Source organism: Panulirus ornatus, chromosome 9, assembly GCF_036320965.1.
Source record: "Panulirus ornatus isolate Po-2019 chromosome 9, ASM3632096v1, whole genome shotgun sequence".
Taxonomy (NCBI): Eukaryota; Metazoa; Arthropoda; class Malacostraca; order Decapoda; family Palinuridae; genus Panulirus; species Panulirus ornatus.
The window spans coordinates 46498355-46514653 of NC_092232.1; the positions used below are offsets into that span (position 1 = coordinate 46498355).

At 37.8% G+C, this 16299-nt stretch overlaps 1 protein-coding gene across 1 annotated transcript in view; it reads right to left on the reverse strand.

The window, feature by feature from the left end:
* The window catches only part of na (sodium leak channel non-selective protein na), a 175986-nt gene that overhangs the window by 6984 nt on the left and 152703 nt on the right, over window positions 1–16299 (reverse strand). The window contains exons 27-31 of the mRNA XM_071665125.1: window positions 15797–15933; window positions 12871–13007; window positions 12607–12757; window positions 4744–4863; window positions 2920–3088 (exon numbers count right to left, since the gene is read on the reverse strand). Of these exons, the coding sequence (XP_071521226.1) occupies window positions 2920–3088; window positions 4744–4863; window positions 12607–12757; window positions 12871–13007; window positions 15797–15933 (714 nt within the window). The remainder of the gene's footprint in view (window positions 1–2919; window positions 3089–4743; window positions 4864–12606; window positions 12758–12870; window positions 13008–15796; window positions 15934–16299) is intronic.

Genomic DNA, 16299 nt, shown 5'->3' on the forward strand with positions numbered 1-16299 from the left:
TGAAAAAGAGGGCAAATGAGAGTTCGGGTGAGAGAGTATCATTAAATTTTAGGGAGAATAAAAAGATGTTTTGGGAGGTGAGTTTGAATGGAGAAAAACTGGAGGAAGTGAAGTGTTTTAGATATCTGGGAGTGGATCTGGCAGTGGATGGAACCATGGAAGCAGAAGTGGATCATAGGGTGGGGGAGGGGGCGAAAATCCTGGGGGCCTTGAAGAATGTGTGGAAGTCGAGAACATTATCTCGGAAAGCAAAAATGGGTATGTTTGAAGGAATAGTGGTTCCAACAATGTTGTATGGTTGCGAGGCGTGGGCTATGGATAGAGTTGTGCGCAGGAGGATGGATGTGCTGGAAATGAGATGTTTGAGGACAATGTGTGGTGTGAGGTGGTTTGATCGAGTGAGTAACGTAAGGGTAAGAGAGATGTGTGGAAATAAAAAGAGCGTGGTTGAGAGAGCAGAAGAGGGTGTTTTGAAGTGGTTTGGGCACATGGAGAGGATGAGTGAGGAAAGATTGACCAAGAGGATATATGTGTCGGAGGTGGAGGGAACAAGGAGAAGAGGGAGACCAAATTGGAGGTGGAAAGATGGAGTGAAAAAGATTTTTGTGTGATCGGGGCCTGAACATGCAGGAGGGTGAAAGGAGGGCAAGGAATAGAGTGAATTGGAGCGATGTGGTATACCGGGGTTGACGTGCTGTCAGTGGATTGAATCAGGGCATGTGAGGCGTCTGGGGTAAACCATGGAAAGCTGTGTAGGTATGTATATTTGCGTGTGTGGACGTATGTATATACATGTGTATGGGGGGGGGGTTGGGCCATTTCTTTCGTCTGTTTCCTTGCGCTACCTCGCAAACGCGGGAGACAGCGACAAAGTATAATAATAAATAATAAAAAAATAAATGCTCTCATCAGATTGGTTCCCAAACACAAATATACATCTTAGATAAAGAAATGGTAAAGTAGTAAAAATACAGTGTCGTATCAAATGAAAGAAATAAGTGATACTGTCCTCTATTTAACCAAAGAGAAATATACTTGTGGTGGAAGTGTGTTTGTAAATGGCTTGTAGGAGATGAGACCAATTATTTCACCTCTTTTCTCCAAAAATTTTCTGAATACTTAGTATTCTCTGATTTTGGTGCATTATACACAACAGCTATAGAATAAATGTGACTGAATGAGGCCATTTCCTTAACTGTTCATGGCATTACCATGCAAACTCAGGAAATGGCAAACATGCATGAAAACACAGTAAATAATTAATTCATACATTACGTAAGAACCTACTGAAAATGAATGCGTAAAATAAATATCTTATTCATTTTATCTATTATACTTTGTCGCTGTCTCCTGCATCAGTGAGGTAGCATAAGGAAACAGACGAAAGAATGGCCCAACCCACCCACATACATATGTAAATACATACATACACGTGCACACACGCACATATACATACCTATACATTTCAACATACACATACATATACATACACAGACATATACATATATACACATTGGAAAGGATCACAATTTTGCACGTGATCAAGATATTCCTATGAGTCCACAAGGAAAATGAAACACGAAAAGTTCCCAAGTGCACTTTCGTGTAATAATCACATCTTCAAGGGAGACTTTGGATTGTCCAAAACATATGTTTTGGACAATCACATGTTTACCAAATGGCGTCCTAGCTTCGTCTCTTCGATGTATATCAACTGACTGTTATATTCCTCTCTTGTGTCTCCCCTGATGATGTGATTATTACACGAAAGTGCACTTGGGAACTTTTCGTGTTTCATTTTCCTCGTGGACTCATAGGAATATATACACATGTATAGAATTCATATTTGCGGCCTTTATTCATTCTCGTCGCCACCCTGCCACACATGAAACGACAACAAAGGCCACATTCTTTCACACTCAGTCTCTAGCTGTCATGTATAATGCACCAAAACCACAGCTACCTTTCCACATCCAGGCCCCACAAAACTTACCATGGTTTACCCCAGATAAACATATAAAAAAGAAAATTTACTGTATCATTTTATTGATTATATGCAGAATGTTTTGAACTAAGGGATGTGGGAGCTAAGTAAGAATTCCAACTCAGTACGACAAATTCTCAAAAACAGTAAACATATACCAGAAAAACACAAAGTACGCCATCCAAATTCCCTAATTTGTGTTCAGATAAGCTTGTAAAACATGATAATAAAAGTTGTTGCCAATAGAAAAAAAATTTTGCCCTAATGCTCTCACCAGATCAGTCTCCCACACATGAAAATATATCTTACATACCAAATTAGTAAGAGTAGTGAAAAACAATTTCTTCTTTATGAAATGAGAGAAAATCAAATACAAATAAACAACCATGAACAAGTGATAATGTCAAGTTACCAAGGGACAAATAAAAGAAATTTCTGGTTAGAGTGTATTACCAATAACACCCATCTCATTTAGCTATTTTCTCACATACTGATCTACCTATGTAGATGATTATATAAGAAAAATACAATTTAGTTAACTTATCAATTATATGCTGAATGTTTCAAATCAGAAGGGTGTCAAAGTAAGGTAAGAATTCTATTCCCTCTGTTTGATAAAACCCTAAAAATAACAAAATATTCCAAAATAACACATTGCATACTATCCAAATTGCCTAATTTGTCTTCAAATGAGTTAGTAGAACAATGTTTGACATAAAAAACAGATTCAAAGTCAACCAAAGAAAAAGCAGAATTATTTTGCCCAGGAGGTCTCATCAGATCAGTTTTACTAGTATTCATTTGTGTATACAGAGCTGAAGTTTAGGTCTCCAAAGTTTTCCAAAGTCCAAACACTGCCTAGTTCCAGTCCATATGAATTTTGGATAAGTTATCTGTATAAAACGGAAAATAACAAATAAGAATGATAGGATTACCTGATGGTCTATTTTTCCTTGAGTCAGGTCTTGTGTACTTCTCTCCTCTCAGAGTTGGGTCTGAGGGTGTTGGTGCAAGGAACTTCCGCCCACCACAAATGCTTGACATAGAGTCTGTACGAGTCATCATTATCATTCCTTTCTTCCTTTCTCTAGTGCGCTCACCTTCCTGAAATTTTAAAAAAAAGAAATACCCAGTATTCTAATACAGGACTGCAGTAACCAGCATAAGAAAGTAAAACATCTGTGCCAGTCACTCACCATCTGCTGCACTTATATGTAGTGTGAAAGGTGTAATGACTTGTATTTCTACATATAATCATGATATTCACCACTAATGCTCTAGCTGTGTATGAAACAGAGTTGAGTGTGAAACTACATTCAATATATTTTTTTTTTTTTTTTTTTGCCGGTCTCCCGCGTTTGCGAGGTAGCAAAAGGAAACAGACGAAAGAAATGGCCCAACCCACCCCCATACACATGTATATACATACGTCCACATACGCAAATATACATACCTACACAGCTTTCCATGGTTTACCCCAGACACTTCACATGCCCTGATTCAATCCACTGACAGCACGTCAACCCCGGTATACCACATCGATCCAATTCACTCTATTCCTTGCTGTCCTTTCACCCTCCTGCATGTTCAGGCCCCGATCACACTAAATCTTTTTCACTCCATCTTTCCACCTCCAATTTGGTCTCCCACTTCTCCTCGTTCCCTCCACCTCCGACACATATATCCTCAATATATATAAATAAGTAAATCCCTCATTATCCTTCCCACAATTGCCAGTCAATATCCCTCACATTGAGTTTTAGTGTCAGAGGAGTAAATGAATGATACGAGTACAATGTGAAAACAAGTTCAACAGAAAGAAAGATCATATCCATATCCTCCTCATGTATCACAGTAGTAAGAATCTTTATTGTTACTCTCATGGTAAAACAAAAAGAAAGAGCAATTATGGATTTCCTTGGCATACTTTCATATGCAAATCCCTCAGCTAGGTTTTTAATTGGCTACTGAGCCATCAGTTCTAAAATTACACAAATGTTATAAATTAAAGAAATAAAAATAAAAAGTTATAAAAAAATCATTATTGGGTTGTTAAATTGAAAATAATTAAACTAATTACAATTTTTGTTCAGCATAATTCATAGTCCAGTTGGTGAAGTAAAGGTCCAACTCTACTCCTGCAAAAACTTTTTAGGCCAGATTATCAATGGTTACTGAAAGTGTACATTATATTGCTACAAAATGTCACCCCTTTTTGCTTTGATTTATTGAAAAGTGGAATTCAAACATTTACATGACCTTAGATAAAGAGACCTTTGTCTCTCTTAATAAAATAAAAAGATAGTAGGCAATTCACAAAAAAATCTGAGACATCACAGATCTATCAATAAACCATAAACATCCAAAGCAGTTGGCCTTACAGGAATAATCAACAGGAACATATTTGTGTCCATCATCTAGCTTTGTTATGTCAAAGTAAGAGGCTACCAAATAAGTCCCTCTTTAACAACCTAAATACTAAATGGTTTTAATCTTACATTTTGCAATGATGGACAGGGATATTCCATTCCATATGAGTTAAAGTAAACTGAAGAAGAGATGCTATCATATAGTGGTAGATTTAGTTACAAAGCAAAACTTTGTGAAGAGCTAACCATTGACAGTCAGTTACTGGGAGGTCTGGAAGTCCAATACTCTGTCATTTCTGGCCAACAACCCAAAGCAGAATTTGATCTAGGCATGAATGGCTATCGTACTTCCATATTATCTGTTGGGATTTGACAATGAGTTTGACTTACCTTATTCTCAGTTTCTTTCTCCTTATCCTGTGTTTGAGCTTTTTTATCTTCATGAAGACCAACCATCAATAAATCATTTGTTTCCCGTAATCTAGCCAGTAATGAAGTCTGCTCCTTTTGCTGTAAAATATATATGAAGTGAATAGGTTTTGTTACATTAATAACCACAACAGTAAAATCTCAGGGCATGATCTGCAGGCAAGCCACCTAATAACATTAATGTGCGTGTGAAAAATTCAAACAACTTATTTATAGGTAGTCATTGGTAGGCAACCAACAACCAGGGAGGTATATTACCAGTACTACCTGCCTGTTAGAGACAGTTGTGTAGTGAGCCAGCACTTCAGTGGTTGTCAAGTTGCAATCCTCTGACCCAGGTAGCTGTCTTTCCTTTCTGCCTCACCCAAACATGGACTACTGGCATTCTGTCCACAAACATACAATCTTTCCCTGTTATACTTAACACTTGACAACACTTAACTCACATAGCTCATTCTCTGTAACTACATTTTCCTGCGGTGAGCACTATGTGTTACTCCAGCCTTTTGGAAAAATGGTAAGAGCAGTAGATATCAGAAGCAGTTAAGAACATTTAGGTATGAGCATTAGGTAGAAACATTAGGTAAAAGTAGTAGGAACATAAGGTAGGATTATCTGCAAACACTGCTCTAGAGTTGTCCTCTAAAAGTGGTGTGTCAAAGGTGAGCCACTTAAGGTTCAAAAGCAGCACTGGAGTCCACTAGTTAAGGAGACTTGATTGCCATGGCCATCCCCTTGAGGGAGTTCCAGTTGGAACAGGCTTCAGAGATATAGATAGATAGCTTATCCATCACTGATTAGTCAATATTGAATATATCATACACTTGGATGAATTATCAGAATTCTAAAACATCCTGCCAATAGCATATGCTGTAATTGTTTCATTCTTACTTAAATCACACATACTATGACATTTTACAATTTATGGTGGGACATCAAAATAATAAAAACATACTAGAAACAAACTAAATATCTTCCACCTCAATGCCAATGATATCTGAAATGAAAACACAAATATGCTTAACCAACTAAGAGAACATATCCACAATGTCCTCATCCAAGAAACGAGACTCACATCTAAATCAATCTCCTACCTTTCTACAAATACTCAGCAATGACAAAGAGTGCTTATCACACTTGCCCACCAATCCATACCATTCTCCAACATCAGTGAAACAACAAAACATTTCACAGACAATGACAACACTCTAGAAATGCAATCCATAAGAATAAAACTTCACTCTATCAACTACAACATAATCAACACCTACATACCTCCCCCTCCACAACATCCCCCATCTGCAAACCCTGACCAGCATGCCTAACAGTTTTCTACAAGGAGATTTCAATAACCATTCTACCTGGTTCAGCACTAACACTCTAGATCCTTGAGGTGAACTACTCATAAACTGACTGCAACCTCTTAATATTCTTAACTTATCAAACCAGCCTGCCAACCCACCAACTCAAGCAATCAATCTCACCAGACATCACTCGCTCACTCGTCCCACACACATGGGCCACCTTGAGCACATAACACAAACTGTCCTTTGAACATGCCTATCCCAATAACAATGTACCTGGCCCATACAATCCACATAACAATCAAAAATACTTGCACAAACTACTGGAAAGCAGACTGGCCATCCTTCACATAGTACATGAAAGTAAACTCCAAGACTTTAGCATAGATGATTTCCACTCCCTAAGTCAGATGTCTCAAAATTCAGCAACATATCAAGAGACCAAAGAAGTATACATAACCAAACTTTTCCCCAAAAGCAAAAACTCATCTTTAAAGAAACCAGCTCAGACAAAAACACTCACTATCAGCAAATATCATAGAACATATCCAAATTCTATGAGTTATACCATCACTAACCTAATCATTGGTGGACAAATGAAAACTGGCACTCCTTCCTCAACACACTGAACCATAAGATACATAACAACCAACTCTAATGCATGTTAAAGAAGATTCACTCTTACCACATCAATCTAGCCATTCCCATGACATCCCTTCCCCAAAGAACATACAAATACAATCATTAGACACTGCTCAAAAATAAGTTACAAACCAATGCTGCTCCTAAATAATAAGTCTTGAAAACCTGTGCAAAATTCATCCAGATATACATGCCCATCCACCCTTCACCCCCACTGATAAAAGCAATGCGTTTAAAAACTCCAAGAACTCTCCTGCTGCAGGCCATGGCAACAGATCAAACTTTAACATAAAACACTTTGGCAATCCAAATATCTACAGATATCTTCAACCACTCTTGGCTACACAAAATAATCCCCAACATCTGGAAATTTGCCATCATAATGCCAATCCTAAAACCCTGCAAACTACCCAAAAATTCTCCTCCTACTGCCCTGTATCACTTCTATCTTCAGTATCCATACTCTGTGAAATACTGATTCACAATAAAATCAAACAAAACATCATACTCTCACCTACACAAAATGGCACCAGATCCCACCACCCCACAAACACGCTACACACTGACCTCAAATAACATAACCTAAATGGATCCACCAACCAAAGACCCCCTCCTACATAATGCTAGTGGCACCTTCTACAACAATGACCAAAAGAGGTTAGCCAATTTCAAAGCCACCTACCATTCCAGTCACTCACAATGGCATAAACTCTAAGACACTTAAACTCTACTTTGTAGATCCACATGATGCAGTTCTTCCTTCAACCCACTTCAGTCTCTTCTTAAATGACCTCTAATTACCTCCAGCAACCACATCATGAAGTTTGTTCCATATGCAGATGAACCTACAATCACAACAAAAAACCCTGACACCACAATGGCAACTACAAGCACACAGCACTGCTTTACACAACTGGAAAAATAGCACACTCAGAGCAGAATGTCTGCATCTCCAAAAAGACTTCAATCACCCTTTTAACCCCAGACAGACATGAATCCAGCTCACACCCTCTAGTCACCTTAAAAGGACGATCATTCCCAACAAAGAAAAAAAAACTACTACTCTAGACATCACATATAACACACCTATGACATTTACTAATGCCAAAAAAATGACATAAAAGCAAGAGACAAACTAAAGGCCCTTAGTACACTTACTGGCACCATATTTGGACAAGAAAAATAATACCTTAATGTCTTCTAAAAACAATTCATTCACTCCATCCTAAGCCATGCCCCATATGCCTGGTCTTCCATTCTCTAAAAGGCAAATATAAAAAAGCAAAAGACACAAAGTAGAGCACTCAGAACATTCACCACAAATACTCAACACCTACACAATTAAAAAAAGATCCTCCTAATAAAATCCCATTTCAATATGCTTGACATTTCGTTCTATACATCACTAAACTCCTCACAATCAAACTGCTCCACAACTAACCATCAACCCCTAAATAGAAAAGATAAGCTTATTCCTACCTCACACTTCAGGATACTCTACACACAGATCCCCCACCCCAAATAAATATAACACTAACAAAACACACACACACACACACACACACACACACACACACACACACACACACACACACACACACACACACACAAATGCCCTCCCAACTCCAACATTACCACACGAGAAATACATCAGTAGAAATTATACTCCCAACAAAGCACATAATACTTTCCCATCTATACTCTGCATATCATCCATTTCCACCACACTACAAACACCATTCATAGCAAGAGCCTTCATGCTGAAGATGAATCTACCACAATAAAGACAATGAATACCTACCACTTAGTTGCCCTACACACTCCCCACATAAATGCACACACACATCTAAAAACTTTATGACCTAGGGATTTGTTTCCTTCCATAATCTTTCCCTCTCTGCTAGACCTGCCTCTTTTTCTATTCACTATACCAGCATTTGTGGTCTCTCTAGTAACCTCTCTTACACTGATCATCATCTGTCTAGTACCTCTCCTAATATCATACTTCTCTTTGAGATCCAATTGTTTAATAATGTTCTTAATAGCCCCTTTTTCATTTCTGACTATCATCTCCACTCATGATTCCAGCTCAAAGGAGGAGTCTGTGCTCATTCCAACATAAACACACTTGTAGCATTCCACAAGGGTCCCAAGACTTTGATGTTATCTGGCTTTAAATCTGTCTCCCAACTACCACACTTTTCCTTTGTCTTGTCTATTCTATCTTAATTCTATCTTTTCCTTTGTCTTGTCTATTCCATCTTAATTCTACAAATTCTATATCTATCTTTGATTATCTAAATTCCTGCCATGTGACTACAGCATCCTTTCAGCCATAAGCCAAGATCCTGTACTTAGAAAATTTCAACATTCACCACAGGGAATGACTGAATTCCTTCCATCCAGATATTGGGATGATTGAAGCCCTCACATTCACCATTCTCAATGATCTAGAGCATATTATCCCAACCTAACCATATTCCAGACTGTTATAACCACTCTCCTAATACTCTGGATCTATTTTTCCGCCTCTAATTCTTTGCGTTGTAACTACACAATTTCATACTCAATTGGTACATCTAACCACACTTTTATAAATGTATCTAATTTAACAACACCTTCCCATGAAGCCCATTCTGAACATAAATATTGGGATTTAAGCAAAGCTAACTGGTATAAATTAAGAAAATTATTTTCTGACTTTTCTTAGGAGATGCTTCTGTGGTGATGCTTCTGTCTCCTGAAAATGCATAACAGAGGTTATTGTAGTGGGAATGAAAACATTAATCTCCTCTCTCTCTAAGATGAACTCTTTTTCCATTCCATGGTTCAGACGTTCATGTTCTAAGGCCATTCAGGCAAGGCATTAAGCTTTTATCACTGCCCGTAATCATTGCAAGTAAGTTATACATGAAGTAAAGAGTTCCCTTATTCAAAGAAAGTGACCTCTCCTCATCATCCAATGATAGATTTTCCTGGTCTTCAGATAAAGGAATCACTAACAAATTCTGTTGCTGTCTCTCCTGTATATAAAACAACTCTCTTTAGCTCATTTTCTCCTCTAACTCTATCTTGGATGACTCTATCATTCTTTCAACTTCTAATGCTCCTTTTATTAATCCCATGCCCCTTTCAGTAATCTCTTTTTGAACTATCCAAAAAGTGCTTCTCTCTCTAGACACAAGCAAGGCTTATGGTCCAGATGGCATCCATCCCAGTGTTCTGAAAGAGAGTACCTCTGACCATGCCACTGTACTTGCTCATCTATCCTGCGTCTGTTCAAAAACCAGAACTCTTCCTTCTTCTTGGAAGCATGCATTGGTAAATCCATCACTAAGGCAGGTGACCATTCTAACACTCAAACTAAAGTTCTGTTGCTTTGACATCTACCATTTCTAAAGTCTCTGAATCCTTTCTCAATTCCCATGTCTTTAGGCATCTTGAACTTCACAGTCTTTCTCTCTAGTCATCAGTATGGCTTCAGTTAAGCCAGATCCACGGGCAATATCTTTCCAATCTTACTAATGTCTGGTCATCACCCTTAAAAGACTTTGGGAAATCCTATGTAATTACCCTTAATATATCCAAAGCTTTTGACAGCTTATGGCATCGAGGTATCACCTCTAAGCGCCCCTCTTTTGGCTTCCCTCCCTCACTTTGCTCCCTAACGTATAGCTTTTTTCTGGCTACTCTATCTCTGTGGTAGTTGATGGATCAGCCTCTCCTCCTTTCTCCATCAACAGCAGTGTCCCTGAAGGTTCTGTCCTGTCTCCTAAACTTTTTCTCCTTTTTTATCAATGATCTTTCTTCTTCAAATAACCAAATGCACTCTTGAGCTGATGACACAACATTGCATTCCTATGCATTTTTCAATTCTGCTCCTTCTCATTCAATCTGTATCTCGTCTTGACAAAAAACTTCCTCGATAAGCTCAGATTTGGAAAAGATATCTCAGTGAGGTAAACGAAATCAGGTTAACTTTAATGCCAACAAGACCCAATCTTTACCCATCTCTCTATCAAAAATTCCTCACAATTTTCCTTTCTCCTTTGATGGTTCTGTAATTCCACCTCTTGACACAGTGAACATACTAGTGTGACAGAGTTGAGTCAAAAGCAAGTGAGACTTATAAACTCTATTAACAGAGCTGATACGAAAGTGGTTAGACTTATATACTCTCCCAGGCTAACTTCAGAACTTGATCCACCTCCCTTGCACCACAATGTTGGTTTACTTTCCCTCTTCTATAGGGATTAGTCTGGTTTTTGATGCTGAGAGCTGGCTGCTTGTGTGCCATTACCTCTAGTCAAACCATGCTATATTTGGCAAGCTGCTGCATCACATAATTACTGTGTGACTGTTAGCAACTCAAGAGTAGGCCATACAGATAACAGTTTCTTTTATTACAACTCAAAGCTTTGGAACTCTCAACCCTCTCATCTTTCCCATAAACTATGACCTTTTTCAAAAGACAGGTTTTTCATTTCCACCAAATTCATAAATACTTTCCCTTGTTTTTTCTTTTTCCCTTTCATTAATCTCTCTATGATTCAATCAAGGCAAAGCCTTGGTGTGGACTTTTGTCCATGACTGGAGTCTAAAAAAAAAAATTAAAAAAACAAAAAAAAGGTTGGTAAATACACCAAAAAAAACACAAATAGCTAATAAAGAAGATCCAGAGGAGGGCAATAAAGATAGTATCAGAATTAAGAAAGCTGAGTTACAGGGAAAAGTTAGAGTATTCAATATGTCCAACATGGAAGAGAGAGGACCTGATCAACTCCATTAAGTTTACAAAACAGACTGATGTTTTAGTGAACAGATCTTCAAGGGATGTAGGAGTAGAACGATCACATGAAGTAAATGGAATTAAGCTCAAAACATTAGAACTTAAGCAAAGATGTACTACTAAAGTATAAGAACAGTGGATGAATGGAATAAGATGACCAAGGACATGATTAATGTAGACACCATGTATGAATTAAAGAAGTTGTATGATAGCAGAGAATGCCCAAGACATGAGGCCCCACGAGTGTAAAACATCTATATCTACTTCAGTCGCTAAAAACAAATAACTACCCAAAAATGCCTTTTGCTGCAACAGTCAGCTTCTGTATAATCTATAAACTATATAACAAACTTTCTAAGAGAGTAATAAGTTTAAATGAAAAGCAAGTTGCTCTACTAACCACAGTTAAGCCAGCTATCACTTGGAGGACGAGAGGATTAGGTCTAATATAGTGAATCCTCAGTGGAGAAGTCATGTCAAATGAGTTCATGAGTGGTTTGTTGCCACTGCTTTCATATTTGAAAAGGTGATCAGTTAGTTTCATAGACTACTTTCCTTTTCAATGACTGTCTTTGCTGCCTAACTATCGAAAAGATCACAGGCATGTTGCTTCAATTCACAGTCTATGACAGAACAAGTATTTTGAGATATACTACATCAAACTTTCTATTCTAAACTTTCAATTGTATCAAATCCTAGTCAAATCAATGTTTCTTTAAGTATCATATGCTTGTTAATGTTACAGAATACAAGCATCTACTTTGTGAAAAGAAATTTTGCTATTATATAGAAATAAAAGATGGTGACCATTAAAGTAATGTACAATAATGATTAAGTATGAGAGTTAGTTTGAGGAAAAAAAGAATGTAAGAAACTAATAGCCCAAAGAGAGCTCAACTTTATTACAGACCAGCAATGCAACTTCAGTATGGATGAGGCCAATTGAAGAATTAAGAATATCTATGAGAACATTTACTCTCTTCTCTGATTATCTACATACCATTCATCATTGTGCTCCTTCAGGTAACAGAAGTCAACTAATCTACCCACAAAGGAATTTTTCAATGCTAACTACACTACTATACATACCGCTCGGATTCGCTTCAGGCAATTGTCGAGCCAGTTGCGAATGGTCTGTTTTGCCACTTCCTCTTCAATAATGTATTCTAGTTCCTCTCGTGCCATAAGTTCTTCTAGTTGCAAGGACTTACGAATGTCCACACTTCGATATGACAGCATGCTGGACAAATATTCATTATCAGAATATGTTGCAAAAATGTTTCAAAGTTATTCATCTAAGACGTTCATCAAGAAATTCACTTGACCGTACAAAAAACATAATAATAATCTTACTTGAGAACATCGTGGAAGGTTACATCATCACCATTGTGAAGACGCTCTAATTCATAACACATATGCTTAAAAAGCAATCTGTCTTTCTCTGGGTCCACTTCTAACCTGCCTTTCAAAAGTCGTAGAATAAACTTAACCTGTAAAAAAAGACAAATTGAGTGTATATCATTGCTGGCAAATCATTCTGTTATCTTGACCTCTACTTCCATTCATATGGGTGTATCAAATGTTTTCAGCTTTCCACTTCACATACACCTTCAAAAACTAAAGCGAATAAAATTTTTGACAGTACTACAGAGTTTCTCAGTAATCCACTCAGTTCAGAAAATAAAGTCATCAAGTAAGATTAACTACTTTGTTTATAGTTCCATCCTTACATACAAAATGCCTCCTCCACACATGAGGTATTAACAAATTTCCCAGGTATCCTCACCTGAAATACCTTTTCCTCTAGTACTTTCACACACATCTTTGTAGATCTTTTTACCACATCATATTAGCAAGTTTTTGATCTATATACCTTTTGAAAACAAATACTCTATGAGCATCAGAAAGAACACACGCACACATGGGGGTTCCAACATCATTTTACTTTCTGAATAGGATGTATTCAGCAAGATTTCACCCTCTTTGGCCACAATAATATGTGGCAGGGTGGTTGCAGTGGATGGTATTACTGTTGAATCAAAATAAGAAAGGGGGTGACTATGTTGTTGATCAGTTAGTTAGGATTTTCTAAGGCAAGGGGGATAAAGGTGAGTGTTCAAACTATAGATATGTAAGTCTGTTAAGCATACTTGTTATGTTGCATGGGAGGATAGTGGCGCTGATCATTTCTTCTCTCTTCATTGAACCACTCTTCATGAGTATCTCACTTCCCATAACATACTAACTCAAACGTCCTACATCTGCCACCCTATCATCAAACACATTCAAAAGTCCTTCACTCCATCTTATCATTTCATCTTTATCCAGTACTACTTCCCTTTTTGTCCCCCTCAACAATGTTCCTACATGTTCACTTGTTTTCACGCATTATCAACTTCCTTCCAATAAATCTCATTCTCCCTAAAGTTTACTGATATCTGCTCGCCCCAACTATCATTTGCCCTTCTTTTTCAACTGCTGCACCTTCCTCTTGACCTTCTGCCCTATTTTCTTACATATCCCTCTGTCATTTTCACTTCTCCCTGTTAGTAATGCCCAAATGCCTGCCATTTCTCTTTCACTAGCTGCTACACTTCTTCATCACACCACTCACTACCCTTTCTAATCCGTCCACCTCCCACCTTTCGCATGCCACGTGTATCTCTCACACATACCAGCACTGCTTTCCTAAATACCTCCACTTCCTAACCCAATCCCTTTACTTCATTTACTCAAATCATTTGCCATGCTACACTCGGTCTCTTCTGGTATTTCTATACACACATCTCTTTTCCAAACTCACTTAATTTCACCACTCCACTCTCATCAAATTGACCAATGTGGATGTCTTCCAACCATCATGGGACTACAATCAGCATTGGTCTTCCTCTCCCTAAGCAGATATCAATCCCTGTTCCACAGAGGAGCAGAGCTTTGAGCTGTTCCCACCTGCTCTGCCAGACCATGGGTCTTTCCTAAACGTTTTGCACATTCACATACTTTTTTTAGTGATGGGAGATGATGGTCTGGTCATCATCTCTAAACTACTAATGCAAACCATGACATTAACCCTAACCTCGGACCATCAGTTTATCTCTGCCCACAATGCTAAACACCCATCACTAAAGGGCACAACTCAATCAAATGCTCCAACTGCACTCAATGGCACCATCTCTACTGCACTTCACTCTCATCTATATAAGACAATTCAAAGCACTGGACAGGCAGTAACTCCCAAAACCTCCTTCCAAACTCCTTTACTCACTGACACAAACACCTAAAAATATATAAGTAAAATGTTCAGTTTCACTCTCCACAACCAAACCCTACTACTCCACAGGACTACATTGACAAACTAAACATCCTGCAACTCAATGCTAATGGCATCAGAAACAAACAAAAACACAACCAATTCCGAGAACATAATGTTGACATAGTTAGTGTGAAGAGATACTAAGAGAAATTAAGAGTAAAATGGCAAAATGTGCAAGAGTGGTTGAGGAATAGCAAGATTTTTAAGAAGCTCTGCTCACCTCTCAGTAAGAGAGCCACATTACAAGGAGCAAGTGACAATTCACTTACCATTTGGTAGCTTTATGAAATATTCATCTTAGCAGAGCAGACAGCTAATGGCATGGGGTACAGAACTCACTTCTGATTGCCTCATTAAAAACAGTAGTATAAATGTGGTTTGTGAATGTCTCTTAGTCTCTTCACAGAAATAAAATGCTCAGCTTCTTGTATCATAATCCATGCTATGTCAACATCATACACAGGATTCAATAATTGGACTTGTTAATCTATAACTGGAATCAAGTCATGAGTAAAGTAAGACTGATGACTACTCTTGTGTTATGCACACTATTTTCATGCTCTAATTAAACACAGACTATAGTTAGGCGAATACAATGTACCTTCTAAAAACAATGAGTTTCACCTTTCAATACAATGCACTTCAAACACCACAACACCCCCATTCAATTCATCATCCCACTAACACGAAATTTCTGGACTTAGCCAATGATCATGATAAGAATTCAATCTGTTCATCATAGCAAAGTACTGATCAGATACTTGTCTCATTTGTTTTTATGGGCTGTGAAAGAGACCTGTTAGAAAGTAATGGATAGTAGGGAAAGCTAAACTGTCAATATCAAGGTCTAGTTTTCTTGGCTTGACAGGCTAGCATTACAAATTTCCTTCAAACATGGTCAAAAGCAGATGGTATCTTTGTAATGAACATATAAGAACTGGCAATTAGTACAGCATTTATTCTCACCTTCCTTACTGGAATGACACCACGTTGATTAACATCTACAACATTCCAGGTGTTTTGAAAGTTTCGGATGTCAGCATATGACAGTAACGCATCCTCTTCATTGGAATAAAACAATGAGAAGTTCTCCATGATGATGGCTATGGAAGTATTCAGTATCAGTAAAAAAATCAGTGATAAACACTAAGTTCACCAATAAATAGGTATGCATTCATTCAACAGAATTAAGGTCTACATCACTTTCTGTATGAACATCATGATACTTTTCCTCTAAACATTTTAAAAAAATTTCATGAACATATCAAGTGCTATTTATAAAAAAGGGGTGACTGTGTTGTTGACTGGTTGGTGAGGATATTCAATGTATGTATGGTTCATGGTGAAGTGCCTGAGGATTGGCAGAACTCATGCATAGTGCCATTGTACAAAGGCAAACGGGATAAAGGTGAGTGTTCAAATTACAGAGGCATAAGTTTGTTGAGTATTCCTGGGAAATTGTATGGGAG